The sequence below is a fragment of the Tyto alba genome, unplaced genomic scaffold, assembly GCF_018691265.1.
Source record: "Tyto alba isolate M040663 unplaced genomic scaffold, T.alba_DEE_v4.0 Super-Scaffold_17, whole genome shotgun sequence".
NCBI classification, from domain to species: domain Eukaryota; kingdom Metazoa; phylum Chordata; class Aves; order Strigiformes; family Tytonidae; genus Tyto; species Tyto alba.
In genome coordinates, this window is record NW_024881279.1 from 11,133,202 (window position 1) to 11,150,394 (window position 17,193).

The 17,193-nt window shown below is 43.3% G+C and overlaps 1 protein-coding gene across 1 annotated transcript; it reads right to left on the minus strand.

Annotated features, from left to right (window-relative positions):
• Positions 1–5,672: 5,672 nt before the first annotated feature.
• On the minus strand, positions 5,673–16,217 carry LOC104362959 (serine peptidase inhibitor Kazal type 5). The gene is made up of 16 exons (XM_009969341.3): positions 16,100–16,217; positions 15,295–15,314; positions 14,318–14,454; positions 14,073–14,133; positions 13,399–13,532; positions 12,888–12,942; positions 11,964–12,100; positions 11,469–11,529; positions 10,524–10,660; positions 9,994–10,054; positions 8,738–8,871; positions 8,600–8,660; positions 7,259–7,395; positions 6,830–6,890; positions 6,357–6,469; positions 5,673–5,860 (listed from the first exon to the last, which is right to left on the minus strand). Exons 1-16 carry the CDS (start codon positions 16,152–16,154, stop codon positions 5,815–5,817), a joined length of 1,410 nt encoding a protein of 469 aa, XP_009967643.1. The 5' UTR covers positions 16,155–16,217; the 3' UTR covers positions 5,673–5,814.
• Positions 16,218–17,193: the final 976 nt, after the last annotated feature.

The window sequence follows — 17,193 nt, forward strand, 5'->3', positions numbered from 1 at the left end:
CTATTATAAACCTATCAGTCAACCAACCTATGCCATCTGAAGATGCTGCATCATTTGGATTTCCACTCCAGCTATTTTCTTCAGCTAGTTTCTTTTCTCTGTTAAATCTTCATGATTTCCTCCCAAGCACAAACAGCAAGTGAAGAAGGAGAAAAGGAGGATAAACTGGAAAAGCACAGGGAGAGGCCAGGGACTAGGGGATTGTCACTCGGAAAGCGTGTTCCTTCCATTGGACTGACACATTATAGGCACAGATCCCACATTCACTGGTGTAAGTGAAACCATCTGTGCCACAGATCTGCTCTGGAATTGGCCAGGGGGCCCTGACTGACCATCCTCAGCGATGCCCCTGGGGCATGTGCTATAGCTAAGCTTTAAAGAGAACAGATTAAAACAGTTTAAAGCAATAAATTTCCAAACATTCCTCATTCTTCAGGGGTCTAGAATGAAATTAAGGTTTTAATTCTATGAATGAAAAACAGGCAGGATGCGATGCACTCTGTGAACGCTCTTTGTTTGCAAATTCACAAGTATGTTTAAACTTATGGGGCTGCACCTCAGCTGGTGAAAATCTGGAAAACCCTCCTGGGCTGAGTGGATGTCTGCCAGCTGGAGACAGGCTCTCTTCCTCTACTGCTTTCTGCTTTTTTCATATCTACTCGTTGATCATCAGAGAACACACAACTAAAACATGGCAAAGAATCAAATCAAATTGTATCAAACATTAAATTACAACAAGAGAATGAACATTCTGGAGTGTGAACATATCAATGGATGAAATGAGTGGACAGGAGGATTATATTCCTTTAAATATAAAGGTCTGAGAAAATTTTTTCTGTTACCAAACTATTTTCATTGCTAACAGCCAGTTAAATAAATTTGTGTGACAGATACAATGAGTTTGTGTAATTATTTCTGGATTTCTTTTTTATTTTTTTGAGCAACATATAGTTATAAAAATGGTAAAAAAAAAACCCAAAAACATTTAAATATTCTTCTGAAAAGAGAACAGTTTTAAAAATCAGTGGAATGAGCCTTGTCACTCTCAAGCACCCTTCAAGAGAGTGACAAAATATGTAGGCCCATCCACATGCCTCTCTAGCAAATGTAGCATATGAAATAAAGCAAAGAACAATGCAAATTATCAGCAGACAATTTTGAAAAGTACAGATTTTTTTGGTGAAGTGTTTTAATTAAATTTAGGTAGACATTATCAAAGAAGAGTTGTGGGGTTTTTTGTCAAGTCACAGATGGGTGAGTGCTGGTAGATGGTGAAAAAAAATCTTTTGGCTCAGTATGAAAAGACCAAGCATTGTTTTCTAAATCCCACTTATCAATCAAGATTTAAATGATTTACCTCATTCTTCCTTCTCTTTGTGTTGTAAGAAAAATGACTGTAGACTCAGAAAACATCGATAAAGCTATAAAGATAAGTTAGACAAACAAGGAAGGAGTGAGGACATTTATATTTTTAAAATATTGCCTCTGTGATATGTGCCAGTGCATTCACAGGTCACGAATCCTGAGGCTGGACTGTCATCAGTGTGAAATATGCCGAAGTTCATCAGCCCTTGGCACGGCTCCGGTGCTCAGTCCCTGCTCTCCGGAGCCGGAGGGCTGCAGGTAGTGGCTGCAAGGCAGCATGCGGAGCTGCACCAGCTGCCTTTCAACAGAAAATTTTAGATGCTTGATGTTTCAGTCATAGCAGGCACTGGAAAGTCAGTTTTTTCTTCCCTGCATCCTTGATTGAGAGTATAAGGCTGCATCTGCAACTATTTCTGTTCATGGCAAGAGAGCAAAAATAAGAGGTCACTGAGGCAGGACTAAATCCATGTTTGCATCTGGTCCTTTTAGTGCCTCTTTCCAAGTTAAAAAACAGGCTTTCCTAGCATGACAGTTGGTTTTTGAGAGTAACCTGACCATTTTGAAGCTGCTCAGGCTTTTGCCCCAGGTGAGGAAGAAAGTCAGCCTGAGGGCTCTGCAGCATTATGCACCTGAGAAGCATTGGAACAGTAGGCTGAGCAGCACCAAAGCATCTTGTCACCTTCACACTGGTGATGGTTACTTTGCAGTCTGGCAAGCATTGAGCTCATGAGATGATCTCTTGGTGTTCCCCAGCACAGTAATCTCTGTCTATCCAGCCATTCCTCTATCTGTGGCCAAGCAGGCACCCAGCTCTGTCAACCATACCTTAAAACCACCCTTCAGGTCTCTTAGTGACACTTTAAACCTGGTATTGTTCTACCTCTCTCCTAAGCCACAAAAATTCAATGCTTCCTCTTGAATGTGCTCATCTGTGCCCGACCTTTGCTTTATCATCAACAAAAGGGAGAAAGAAACCACCTCATTAACACACACTCAGTAAGTAACCCTGGAACAGCTGAAAAACAACTCTGTGGCACAGAAAACAGCTCTATTCCTGATAAGGTGGCTGCCCTACTTTTATAGACTTATATTGCTTCATAAAACACCCCCTGAGCCTAGGGGATATTTAAACTCCAATGTCTTTCCCATTTTCTGGCCCAGTTTTAGTGATTTATTCCATTATGTACTTTTACATTAAACCTACTGGCAAATACAGCATGGAAACCTCTGTCTAATAACCTCTTTGGCTTCTTCCCTGGATTGCTCTGACTTAATCTCAGCTTTGTGCCTCCTTGACTTCATGTTTGCCTTTTCTGTCATCAGACAATGATCTCCACAGAGGAGGCTTTGCCATGCTTGTGCCCAGCTAATGCCATTCAGTTGGATCTTGACAGCATTACTGCAATGGCTTGCAAAAGCCAGCGGTCAGAACTCAGTCAAAGTGAAAGTATGCCAAAGTCCACAAAAAAATTATTCAGGTCTTATCCCTGAGGATAACCAAGTAACACTTAAACAAGACTAAAGCAGCATGTTCTACAAGAACACCTTAACAGAAAATGGCAAAAGGTTATATAAACCAAAGGAACATTTACATTAGGACGCAGACGCAAGAAAAGTACAATAAGCCATTGTTAGTTACAAATCGTCTTGAAAAGTACATGCCAGCCACGGACACTAATGGCACAGAGGTACTATGGCCTCATTCCCTGGTACAATAACCACAGTATCTCCAAGTCAGGAACATTTGCCTTCAGCCTATTCTTCTAGCCTGACAATTCAAAGAGTGACTTTCCAAACAGATCCAAATAATTGTGTTATTCTCTGGTAAACTACAATGGGACATTGAATCAATGAGGTGCTAGCTGTAGTCCAGAACAGATCCTTTAACCCTGAAATATTGGACTTGCAATAGCTTTGGTGACCTCGTGTGGAGCTAGTGGTACTGGCTGTACCTATGTTGTCCACAGATGAAGGGCAGCCCCTAGGTCCCTCTACCTCCCTGCCATCCACACAGACTCCAAAATGACAGCAATTGTATCACCGGATGCTGAGTAATTTGACCTCAAAAAAAGTAGGCAAAATGTGACTATGAGGCAAAACTGCCTTCCTATGTCTTATTATATATTCAGTTAAAACCATTCACATCTGAACCATTGTACTTGAGAAGTTGTGGTAGTCTGGCAAAGTTCCCACTGATTGGAAAAGAGGAAACATAACCCTCATTTTTAAAAAGGGAAATAAAGAGGACCGAGGGAACTACAGCCCAGTAAGTCTCACCTCTGTGCCCAGCAAGAACATGGAATGGATCCTCCTGGAAACTCTGCTAGGGCACACAGAAAATAAGGACATGATTGGTGACAGTTAACATGGCTTCACTAAGGGCAAATCCTGCCTGATGAATTTGGTAGCCTTCTATGGCAGGGTTACAGCATTGGTGTATAAGGGAAGAGGAACAGACATCATCTACCTGGACTTGTGCAAAGCATTTGACAGTCTCACATGACATCCTTGACCCTAAATTGGAGAGAAACGGATTTGATGAACGGACAACTCAGTGGATGAGGAACTGGCTGGCTGGTCACACTCAGAGAGTTGCAGTCGATGGCTTGATGGCCAAGTGCAGAGCAGTGATGAGTGGAGTCCCTCAGGAGTTGGCGTTGGGACCAGTGCTGTTTAACATCTTTGTTGGAGACATGGACAGTGCTATCAACTGCACCCTCAGCAAGCTCACTGAGGACACCAAGCTGTGCGGTGTAGCTGACACGCTGGAGGGAAGGGATGCCATCTAGAGGGACCTAGACAGGCAGCAGAGGTAGGCCTGTCTAAACCTCATGAAGTTAAACAAGGCCAAGCGTAAGGTCCTGCACATGGGTTGAGGCAATCCCAAGCACAAATCCAGGCTGGGCTGGAAATGAATTGAGAGCAGCCCTGCAGAAAAGAACTTGCGTATATTAGTAGATGGAAATCTAGGAGCCAGCAACGTGCACTTGCAGCCCAGAATGCCAACTGTGTCCTGGGCTACATCAAGAGAATTGTGGCCAGCAGGTCAAGGGAGACCTCACTTGCAGTGCTGTGTCAGCTCTATCCCCCAACATCAGGACACAGACCTGCTCCAGAGGAGGCTATGAAGATGGTCAGGGACAAGGAACACCTCCCTTATGAGGACAGGCTGAGAGAGTTGAGGTTGTTCAGCCTGGAGAACAGAAGGCTCGGGGGAGACCTTACAGCAGCCTTCCAGTACTTAAAGGGGGCTACAAGAAAGGTGGGGAGGACTCTTTGTCAAGGAGTGTAGTGACAGGGAGAGGGGCAACGGTTTTAAACTGAAAGAGGGCAGATTCAGACTAGATATAAGGAAGAAATTATTTACTGTGAGGGTGGTGAGACACTGTCACAGGTTTCCCAGAGAAGCTGCGGCTGCCCCCTCCCTGAAAGGGTTCAAGGCCAGGTTGGATGGGGCTTTGAACAACCTGGTCTAGTGGAAGGTGTCCCTGTCCATGGCAGGAAGGTTGGAACTAGACGGTCTTTGAGGTCCCTTCCAACCCAAACCATTCTATGATTCTATGATCCTTTTCCTTCCTGAATGGCTTTAGAAGGCAGACAGCTGCAGTGATGTACCAGGGCTTTCCCCTACCCCAGGGGTGATTTCTGCCCACCAGTCCTGGATAGTCTGTTGCACTAATAAGTAAAGATATTTTGTGAGTGGACACTTCTGCTGTCTGTGACCCTGAAGGGAGCTTGACATTCCCCTGCTGTAGATTATATCCTATAACAGCATTTGACAGTGAGAACAAATTCAGTGGAGACAGGCTGGGATCATCTTTCCTGACAGTGGCTGCTGCCTCTTCCATGGGACAGCCTGCACAAGCAGTGGAAACCAGTACAGGGGCACCTCTTGGGTAGGAAGCCAGTTTCCCTTTCTAGCCCACAGCAAGTAAGTGCTCTTCTTGAGAACCCACATCCTAGACATTTCCCTGTGGAGGAGGTAGACCATGCCCTTGAGGTGAATGTCTCCTTGCACTGATTATAAAGATGGAGTTCATGATCAGGTCATACAGAGATAATAATGGTTAGATGAGACTAATATCAACAAGGAAACTCTGAGAAGTAAAGAAGTGCCTGTGCGCTCCCAAGAGGAGGCTAGGCCCTCATCAGAGCAGGGATGACACTGACATATGGCAGGAAAAGATTTACCCATATTATCTGGCAGAGCAGAACATCAACAGAAAAATACATATGTACCAGTGGAAGTACTGTATCAGGGAGGATAAGATGCAAAAGGGATGAGACCTGGTATTAAGACAGAGAAATGTTGCCAAGTGAGTTTATTGAACAAGTGCTTCAGTAGCTAAGGAAATGAGACAAACTGAAGGAAAGTTGCTGGGGAAGATCAGCCCATGGGAAGTCACATGCAAGGGAGCTTGTCTTCCTGGGCTGGACTCCAGCACAGACTTAACATTCAGTCAGACTCATGAGGTTGAGAGTACTTCTGCTTTCCCTGGTGAGAAAAGGAGAGAGAAGCATTAGACATAGAGCCTATTCAGTGCTGAAGCCCTGTTCCTTGCTTCAGTGGCCCAAGTGTTTGCTTAATGTTGACTGGAGACAAAGAACAGTCTCAAAAGCCCAAATACTCCCTTTCATTATTATCAATAAAGGGAATATGAAAGGTTTCACACATTTGATACAATCCAGTTGGTTTGGTGAAGTACTTTCCACATGCCCTGATGAATTTGTGGGACAGATTACTTGCTGGTGAAAATGAGCAAAATACCTTTGAAGTTAACAAACAGGAGGTCATGTACAGATCACAGAAATGGGCTCTTTGTATTTTCCCTTAAAATGCAAAAAATCTCCTTGCACAAGTCATGGTGCACCAGAAATGTCCAGTATATGCCCATACGCAGTTAGACAAAAACTCATTATGAAAACAGCCCTGCATTTGTAAAAGGTACAGGAATTGATCATGAAAGGAAGGGTTTTACTTTTGTACGTACAGGTAAGCATTGCAGAAAGCACATCTGTTGCTGTATGTTTTGCCGTCAGAGCCACAGTGGGGCAAATATTCCAAGGTGCACACAGACTGTCCTTGGAAGCCCTTGCAATGATCCTGCATGCAGAATATAAACATGAGTCTCTGCCTGAGAGCAAATCATAGCCCCTCAGAATAATGAATGACACCCTATTGAGACATGAAACTGTCTGTAACATCATAATAACCAACTCAGAGTTTCCTTCTTGTAGCAGATGTGATCTTGTAATATTTCTGATCACTGCCACATCTTTTCCTGAACTGTTACAGAGTAATGCAATAGATGTTAGATGTTTTATGACCAGTGTGAAATTCCCAAGGGATCTCCTCAGGTCTGCACACCACTGCTCCCCCAGTTTGTAACCTAGAGCAGAGGGCAGCCCCCCAGGAGTGTTACAGACACTGGGCCTCACTCTGTTCCCATCACTTCCCACTCACTCTTGTAATATCTTCTTCACAGCGTCCATTCTTTCTTTTGCCAAGATTGGTCCGGTGCTCCCTGAAGGAAGAAGACATTGTTATTAGCCACAAACTTCCCCATTACAACCGCAGGGCAAGAATAAATCTCGCTCCCATGTAGTGCACAGAGGATTTTCAGATAAACTAGCTCAGCATTGCCTGCACAGCACTAACAAGACCATGCCCTTATCAACCAGACACATGTCTTCTGGGATAATGCTCTCTCCAGTTGATATATCCCACTTTGTGGGGCTCTGGGATCAAATGCCCATGTCAAGCACCAACCAGAACAAGCATGAAAATGAGGGTAGACAGGACCCACCCACCACAGGGTTTCAGAGAGCACCCTTGCACTCATGGATCCAGCCACCACCACTGAATCGCCCCAGGAGAAGGATGAGTACTTACAGGTTGTGGGCACACAGCGTACACTCGCTGGCGTAGGTGACACCATCGGTACCGCAGACGGGATCATAGATCATCGTGCAGGCCATCAACTGTCTGCCATCCTTCAGGGTGCTAGTTGGGTACTGGCTGCAGTTGATCTGGGGAACAAAGATGGCAAAAGCTCTGGCACAGGCTCTGCTCTGAGCAAGGATGCCCAGACACAACCACCCATGCTCATGCCTCTGCCTTTTAGGATCTGCCACAGGATGAATTATGGCTATGTATTAATTCATTATTCACGGAAAATGAGAAATTTCCTTTCATAACCTTATGCTAGAGAAGACTGAATCAAAGCTTGAAGGTAGACACTACTCTTCAGCTTTGTATTTATCATGATGCCCCTATACATTGCTGAATCTATTGGGATATTACAAAATGCAATTCAAAAATAATCTGCGAATCAAAATGGCATGATTTACGCACTTGCTGCAAGAGGGCCAACTGTGACCAAGGTGTTTTTCATGGCCCACAAGAATGGAGGGGAGATGTGCCGACAGGCCTTTTATTGCAACAGGATGGCTCCAAGTGTTGAAATCTGCCAGCAGGACTGACAGCAGTTGGAGCTGATTGACATCAGTTGAAGAACTGGCCTTGTGTTTTAGCACTCCCAGTTTCTCCAGTGTGGAATCTTCCTCCCTGATTTATGTATCTCACCCAGCCCAAGCAAAGAGCGTACTCAGGAAACAAAGGAATGACATTTCATAGTTTGTATAGAAATGAAATATCTGACTCAGGATGTTGACTTTTTCAAACACATGCTAATGGGATGGCTTTGTTCTTCTATTCCCCACCGAGTGTAAATAGTTTAGAGCTGGCCAAATATAGTTAATCTGGTATTTTTACAAGATTCATTGTTGGTATACATTAGATTACATTGCATTTACAAAAAAAAAAAAATCTTTGCAGAACATCCTTTTGTAAAACGCAAGCATCCAGAAGGCACCAGGTATCCTGGGTCCTCTGCGTCCCCTTCCCATATTGCCAAAACAGACTGTTAAGTTCCTGCAGAGGCTATGATAGGCTGCTGTGGGAAAGGGATTTCTTCTTGTAAAGCCTTAAATCATTTATACTACCTGTCTTGTAACTGATTCCTCACTTCTCCTCCCCTCTTTCTTTTCCTGACTGTGGGCAGGAAACTCACAATGTTCCTGTTGCCGAGAGGGTGATGCTCACCCGCAGAAGGAAGGACAGCACAAACTGTGACCCCCAGTGCAGGCTACACCACCAAAACCAACCAGCATTTATTCAAGTTATGCAAACAGCACCAGCTCTAGCTCTTATTTTCCTTCAGGTTTCACTTACTTGGGGAGGTTCCACTAGGCACCTTCCATCATGCCTTTTGGCAACACTGGTTCCAAATTCACTGGAAGAGAAAGCAGAATTAAAAATGCTCAACAAGTAACTCTGTGGGGTGCTCAGAGGGTGACTTCCAGAGCTTACATGTTATGGGCACACAGCACACAGTCATTGCTGTAGGTGACACCATCTGTCCCACAGATCTCGCGCAGGATGAAGGGGCAGGCTGCAATGGCTTCACCGGTTTTCGTATTGCTCAGGTATCTGCTGCAGTCAACCTGGGGAGATAAAATAACAATGTTGGGTCAGCTGCTGGGAGATGGAAGAGTGCCTTATCTGCAGTCTGTCCATTCTGATCCTCCAGATTTTAAAGGCTAAGTTTAGTCTTACATTAGAAATGAAGTAAGTAAGCGTAGCTGGGTTTGCTATTGTCTGCTAGCAGATGGAAGAAAGGAACACCTGGCCAAAAGGATTATTTTTTTAAAGTAGTATGTATGCAAGTTGTAGAACAAGCATTTAACCCCAGGAATCTGATTTAAAATGTTTGACATTAGGTCCAGTTTGATATAGCTAACTAAATCTGAGACTTTGTCTCAGCTTTTTCAAAACAGCAGCAAGAACTGTTTCACCAGCACCTGTTGCAAAAATATTTACAATATATAAAATTTAACAGTTCAAATATTTGAGGATAATAGACAAAGACCTATTGGAAGTCAGTCTACACTAACTAAGCATTACTGACACTTCACTGTCATTTTGCACAGTTTCTCCAATGCAGTGTCTCTTATTATCCATATATCCCATATGGTCCAAGAGCAATTTAACAATGTGTCTTTACTATAGAAAATATATTACAGTCCCCCAGGATGCAAGAAATTATTTTTGGTGCTTTAGAGCTGCTCTGCATAAGCAGAATAAATGCATTGAGATATTATCAGCACATATTGTTACTGTGCAGGATAATAAAGCTATTTTTGTATGCATACCTGAGAGCAGATTTCTCCTGACTGACCAGAGCATGAGGATTTTTTAACCTGCCTATCTAGTGCAATAGAAATCCTAGCACTGAACGAATACATGGACATCTAACGCAGCCTTCTATCTTCCTCTCCTACTATGCTAAAATGGGCTGCCTCTGATGATTTCTGTTCAGAGATCTGCAGGACTGAGACATTTTGTCTCTGAAGTCCTGGCCTGTTCCCATTCTCTCTTGCCCTCACATACAGCACATGGTCAGCAGCCGCTGTGAACAGCCAGGAAGAATGGCAGCACCAGCACGAGCCCCGTCCATCACCCCTCCATGCACCCGGGAGCACAGTGGGTGCACCGAGCCCCACCAGGGTCTGACTGGAGACTGGAGAGTAGGAGATGGCACTTATTTTATAGCTAGTTACACTTACAGGAATGCTTTCATCCTTGCATCTTCCTGTATAGTTTTTCTTAACGTGAGTCCCATGTTCTCTGAAAGGGAGAGGTTGGTGTTAGCATGCTCACCAGCTAAGCCCTGTGACACCCAGGTGCCACAGAAAGCAAACCAAACTCATAGACAATATATATATATATGATAAAGGAGGCATATGATTGCCTAATGAAGAAGCTTCTCCCAGTCATTAGCAAGCGTAATCCTAAGTGGTAACAGACCTATCAGGGCTCCTTACTGTGAGCTATGCAGCAGCACCATCCACTCTTTCCTCTGCCCAAATACCACAGCCCTCACAGCGTGCTCAGTCTGAGAGTTGGCTCTTCCACAGCTCCCTCCCGAGGAGCACAAACAGAGCATCAGGGGAGAAAATCAAGGTGGCAAGAGCTTCAGAAGGTTGAAAGAGAAATGGAAAGAGACGTATAGAGATGGTGATATCAAAAGAAAAGCTGTCTAGAACACTAACCATGGGTAGTCAGTCCAGAAGAGAGTTCTATGTACAGTACTTACAGGTTATGGGCACAGATGCCACATTCGTTGTCATAAGTAAATCCATCTGTGCCGCAGACAGGGAGCAGGATCCTTGGACAGCGCATCATGGCTTTACCACCCTTCATCACTCTTGATGAGTATTGACTGCAATCGATCTACAAAAAGCAGGAGTGTCAAACCTGGGGAAGTCCTTGTTCTCCGAGAAAAACCCCAGCGTAACCTCCTGCCATGTCTTTTATTCTGGGATGTTAAGACAACACTAGTGTTATGTATCAGGTCTCTCAAAACCAGGCTGAGTCAGTTCTGCATGAATCCTCTCATGCACAGAGGGAACTGCACAGTCTGTGAGATGCCAAATCACTAGGGTAAGTAGCTCAGTCAATCCCAAATGGAAGATATGCCAGAAAAGGGGGAAAAACCAAACCAAAACAAAAAATACACACACACAAAAACATAATCCCCTTTTCCTTCTGCAGTATAGATATAAACAAAACACCAAATAGTTATGGAATTTGGGCTTTGCTGACAACACATTTGAAGAGCATCCTCAAAGGAAAATCTAAGCCCTAACTAACAGACTTCCACATTTATGTGTTGGCATATCCTGGACACCAGCTCTGGGACTTCTCAGCTGATACACTCAGATCAAAACTGCAGGTGTACTCCATGTACCAGACTATATCCCCGCCCCAAAGGTAGGCATAGGTGTGAGCTTGTAATGAAAAATCTGTGCCTAGCTCCCATGCAGCCCCTCTGCCAGGGCTGTGCAGGCAAGGAGAGCCCAGAGGACACCTGCCTAAGGACAGGTAGGATTTGTAGGCATCCCCATCACGAGGGGCTGACAAGACTTAATAGACATGTGGAGAAAGCCAGGCTTCAGGCCAGCTCACTTTCAGAGTAGATGTAGCCTCAGGGAACTTTTCAGTTGATACAGCTAATGGGAGGATTATGTTGAATACTTACCTCAGAAGTCTCCTGTCTGCATTTTCCTTTATGCTTCTTGCTAACATGGGTCCTGTGTTCTCTGGAAGAGGAAAACAATAAAGTTGAGGAACTAAATGCTTAACCTCTTGGTCACAGACACATGCAAAATGAAGCAAACCACAGCTTCAGACTCTATAAGTGTATCAGAATAGCTACATTACTTTACATTGCTCATTAACAAGCTCATCACATCTTCTCATAACATGCAATTTAAAGCAGTATTCTGAATTATTCCTTCCTCTGCTTAGTCACTGCCCAGCCCACAGACTAACCAAAGGAGCTGCCATCTGACTCTTCAAGGTTTCCCCTCATCATCACAAAGAAGGTATCAGAAGGAAACTCAAAGTAAATCCAAACCCAATCCAGTTTTTAAGAGACTTGAAGAAATAGGCATAAGCAGAAATTCAGAAGGATTGTTCTCAGGACTGAAAAGTGTTGCTGGTTACTTAGGAGTGCTCTACATATGGCACCTACCCATTGTGGGCACAGATCCCACATTCATTATCATATGTAATGTCATCTGTGCCGCAAACAGGATCCAGGATCCTTGGACAGGATACTAATACTGTGCCATCTTCAGTGGTTTTTGTTGGGTACTTACTGCAGTCAATCTGTCAAAATAAGGAGAATTAGCTCTGATGGAGCCCTTGCTACATGAGAAACGTTGATGCAAAACCTTTTATTCTGTATCCCAGCCTCCATTGTTTCTGCAACAGGACAAATCCCTGATACACTGAAACTAAATCTTCAATCAGAAATAAGCTTTCTGAATATTATCCTAGTTCTCTAGGAGTCAAAAAAAGGTCTATCTTGGAGAAGGGATCCTTCAGGCAGAAGAACATGTACAAAAATTTGGGCCTAATCTCATTTAAAAAAAAAAAAAAAAAAAGAGTCTTGAATTTAGTGGGAAATATTTTTCACTAGCTGGAAATCTAACTAACACTGTTTTGGTTTGTGTTGGTTTTCCCCCCACTTCTCCAGCTCTGTGATTACTTACAACTTCAGACTCCCTGTAGTTAAGCACAAGGTTTGGAAGGATAGAGAAAAAATGGTTGTCTATCAGTTGGAGAATGGACTTTCTACATCCAAGAATTTTGGTGCCGAAATATAGAAGCTTCTCTTCCTGAGGCAACATACTGTTGGTCTCATACAAATATACTATAAACTATAGTCTAAATAGGTATGCTTAGTACTCTTATGAGTCTCACCATTTCTGTGAAAGCAACCAGTATGGGAGTTTGGAATCCCTGTTGCAAAAGGTGGAAACACTTGTGGTCTCCAGGGAAAAAACTGACTACCTGCACAGCATGTTGGCAAGCGAAATCTTTGGCCTCCCCTTCCCCTAGAAGCAAAAGCCAGCTGAGTACATAAGGCACTTTTAACTTTTATTGCACTTACAATTTCCTGCTTGCACTCTCCATCATATGTTTTGGTAATGTTGGCGTGATGTTCCCTGAAAGAAAGAATTACTTTGGTTAGGAAGCCTTGAGAATAACTTTTCCCATTACACTCTAGGTACTGGACCAAGAAAGCAAGGCCCCACCTGCCTTGTGGGACACGACAACTGATTGACTTGTCTGAATGTGCCCCGCAGATGGTAGCAGCAAATGTACAGTATTTCCATATCACATGTTAATTAAGTGTTAGGAGCAATTAGGTGTTACAAGTAACACTTTGATCTGTTCATGGCTCTGCTCTGGGTTGTTCTCTGGTTCTTTTGTGATTCCCCTCATAAGCACAGACAGAAAATGGGGAAGAAAACTCAGGTTGGCTAGAGAATTACAAGCAGTCAGCTCCAAAGAGACACAGAGACACCTGCCTTAAGAAAGAAGCACTTCTGTAAAACACTAGTCTGAGAGCCTTAACTATCGTTAATTATCCAGAAGGGTGTTCTATGCACAAGACTTACGCGTTGTAAGCACAGATCCCACATTCATTGTCATAAGTGAAGCCATCTGAGCCACAGACTGGTTTCAGTATCCTTGGGCAAGCTACCATGACATGACCATCTACTCCAGATTTTTGGTATGTACTGCAGTCAATCTGTAAAAATAACAGGAATAGAGAAAAAAACAAAAAACAAAACAAAACAAAAAAAAAACCCACACATTTTCGATATAAAGATAAAACATCATATGTGGTCTGCTTATTCTCCCTTAGCCTTTGGGGACAAATCCAGCATCAAACTAACTCCACTATCAAAAGTAGAAGCCAGAGTACACTCTGTAGGAATTCTGTCCTGCTGAAAAAATAAAACAACATAACAAGAAGGACTGTGATTTGGATTTTGTGAGGTCCTTTCATAAGATCCTGCTGGAGCTATCCAGGTGGTGATACCCAACCTTCAACCAACATAACATTTTCACTTTATTCCCGGTTACAGAAGCTAGAAGTCTAAATTAGAAAAACACAGAGACATAGTACCAGGTGGCCCATAAATACTCTCTTGGCTTTAGTTATCATCAGATTTTAATTCCCTTTGGGCTGTGCAGACCAGCTATGGAAGTTTTTATTTCCTCTTGTGTGGTGTTTCAACTGTCCCTTTTTATAGCCAGTTGAAGTCTTCCATGGACTTTGTCTTACCATAATAGATATCGTCTCGCATTCTCCTTCATGTGCCTTCTCCACACTGGCCCTGTGTTGCCTAGAAGAAAGCAGATCTGTGTCAGGGATTGCAGAGAGCAGCATCGCCTCTAGGCCAGCAGTGTCAGCACCCAGCTGCTGTCTCACATGCCCCTCTGCCCAGTCCCTCTCTGGGGGATGAAGCTGCCGCGTTTTCCGGGAACCCCTTGCCCCGTGGCTTCTTCTAGGCTTCCAGCAATACTCACCTGTTGTAGTAGCAGATCCCACACTCATTGCTGTACGTGGTGCCATCGGTGCCACAGACTGGTTTCAAATCCCTTGGGCAAGCTACCCAGACTGTCCCATCCTTGCCAATGCCACTGGAATACTGGCTGCAATCAACCTGCAAAAGCAGCACAGAATCAGTCCCAACGTTGAAAGAAACCCCCATGCAGCCTCCCACCACCACAGCCACAGTGCCTGCAGCTCCTGCTGGGAGGTAAATTAGAGGTATTATTTTGAATCTGCTCAAGCAGTCAGGAGGAGTGAATCTTCCTTACAGAAGTTTCTGACTCTGCCTTCCTGCCAGGGTCCAGGGGAAGCACAGCACGGAGGAAGGATTGTTGTGCATGAGATGGTGCCTAATGAAGGCATCTGGTAATTGGGAGCCTGGCTGTACACCAAAGCACCTCAGCTCAAAATCTGATCATTTCAAATCATGCTGCAGTCTCTGGTGAGTTACAGGATTCTCATAACTGCGTGGGAAGAACCTGCAGACAAATCCATCGCACAGACCCTGCTGTTTTCCTCTCTATGACATAGGTATAGAAAACCTATGCAAGGAACACAGTTCTGTGGGTCTTACTGTATTGAAAATAATTATCAGAATCACAGTCCTTGATGTTTTCAAGCATATAATCTTAAAACAGTACTCCTCGTGAGAAGGTAACCTACTACCTTTGGCTTGGAGTAGCTAAATTATGTCTAAGAATCATCATAATAGGATTGTATAATTACATTTCACTTTCTTAATTTTATTTAATGAACTGAAAAAATTGTAAAAAAGTGGAGAATTTTTTACTTTCTCATGAAATTTGCAATATCATTCAATCATGCACTGACAAATATTATTTGAACAGCTAAGCTTTCATTAGATTTAATCCACTTGCTCATCAGGTAATTATATAGTTTCTACTTTACCAGAAACCTGGAATAGAACAGAATAAATAGATCTGTAGCTCACCTCAACTCCAAAGGCAATACCTGAAAAAAAAAATGGAGACAGAAAAGAAAAAAAAAAAATTATAAGCAGAGAAGATAAATATAAGTCTTTTCACAAAACTGTTAAATTCAGTGACAGTTATTGACTAGTTTATTTGGTTTAGAAAAATATGGAGTTTTATATTATGACAGTAAATGGTCATAGGATGTATTAAAAGTTACTAAATAAAGTTTCACTGCACTTTTGAGAGGAGATAAAACTGGGGAGAGCACACAGATTAATCCACCCTCAGATTTTACAGGGAAGTAATACAGGTACTTTCAACTCAACACTCTTGGATTTTAACCTCTCCTAAGAGAATTTATATTCAACTTTCAAAAGTTTGGACATGCATGTTTAAGATGACTGTCGACCGCTGGCACTGTCCATCTCCATACACATCCTTTTCAGTTAACAGAAGCAGCGCAGTAAACTTACAGAACAATCCTAGAGGTTAAAGTTCACATTTATACTGCTTACATGGTCAACGATGCAATTCCTAACAGTTTTACTTTGCCCTTATACGCAATACTCCCAAGTCCAATCTCCTGCCCTGCACTAGGACCGCTCCTTCAGCGGTTTGCTCCTACAAACCAAGAAGATTAAAATAGTCATCTGTACGAGGTTTGCCAAAATCTCAGTCTTGAAGTCTACTCTCTCAGGAAGAGTATTTCTTCATGGAATAAGGCTCTTGCCCACATTGCAAGACCCAAATACTTTTACTGAAATGAAAACTCAGCTCTGATTCAGCGAGATCAATCTTTGCAATATCCCAGGAAATACTCACCTAAGGAGCAGCAAAGGGCTAGAGCCGCCTTCACGAAAACCGCTGTTATCTTCATGGCAGTCAGAGGTACCGCTCCAGCGCAGCCTGCTAGCTCTCTGTGCAGGAGAGGAAGATTGCAGGTAGGAGCAGGAATATATAGCATGCCACAATATCAAGTGGTCCCACCTTATTAGGTAATGTTCCAAGTCTGTCATCAACATTCAAAGCCAAAAATATATTTACCCAGCTCTAGCTTTCTAGCTAATTATTGACACAGGCATGTATTCCAGGAAGGGGCCTTTTGCATGGCTCAACGGAATCATGGAGTGTGCCAGGACCCCTCTCCTCCTGGATAGATCTGCCCCAGCCCTGGGCTGCCCCTCGCACAGCAGTGGCACATTGTAGGCTCACATCTACCTTATAACTGGCTAAATGCAATTGGAACTTTCTCCTCCTCCTCCTCTATAGTCTTCAACCGAGCTGCCAGCTAATAGCCAAAACCCTCATTATTTAACCTCAGAGCATGATTTTGTACTCTTCACTGCTGTATTTCATCCCAGTTTGAGCCCAGGCAGTTTCAGCCCAGAAGGTCACCCTGTTCTCTGCAGGAGAAATCCTGCCCTTCTTCTGCTTTAAAAAACTCAGCAGTGTTCTCCATGTGCCAACTTTTTCTGTACTACAGCAAGGAGTGAAAATATTAAGTTTGGTCCTAAAATCCATCCTTTTGGCTGTTTGCTGATGACTCCCATGGTACCCTCTGCTCATCTGCTAACATCTTCCCCATGGCCGGTTCCTGACCGACCTCTCCAAGCCTAAGTGACACCATCCCACAGGGCAGCAGACCAAATGCTTTTGATGTCTGCACAGACTAGATGTACTGTATTTCCTTTATCTAGGAAGTCAGCCAACTCTGCAAAGATTGATATTAGCCTACGCATGGTTTCCTTCCTGAAAATTCACTATGTACATTATTTCTTTACACTTTATATCTTTAGTTTTAGTTTTCTTTAAATTTATCCTGAAGGTTTGACCACTATTAAAGTAGCAGAACTTGGACTGGTCCTGAACACTTTTTTTTGTCTTTTATTTAAGGAGATTTTTGGCAAATATTTGCA

What these genes read in the sequence shown, in the direction of transcription:
- LOC104362959 (XM_009969341.3), bottom strand. Translation starts at nt 16,154, where the DNA reads ATGAAGATAACAGCGGTTTTCGTGAAGGCGGCTCTAGCCCTTTGCTGC. An exon ending in GGGATCTGTGCTTACAACGC is followed by an intron (nt 12,943 to 13,398) that starts GTAAGTCTTGTG and finishes TCTTTCTTTCAG; the next exon opens with GGAACATCACGCCAACATTA. An exon ending in GCCTAGTGGAACCTCCCCAA is followed by an intron (nt 7,396 to 8,599) that starts GTAAGTGAAACC and finishes TTTGTTCCCCAG; the next exon opens with ATCAACTGCAGCCAGTACCC.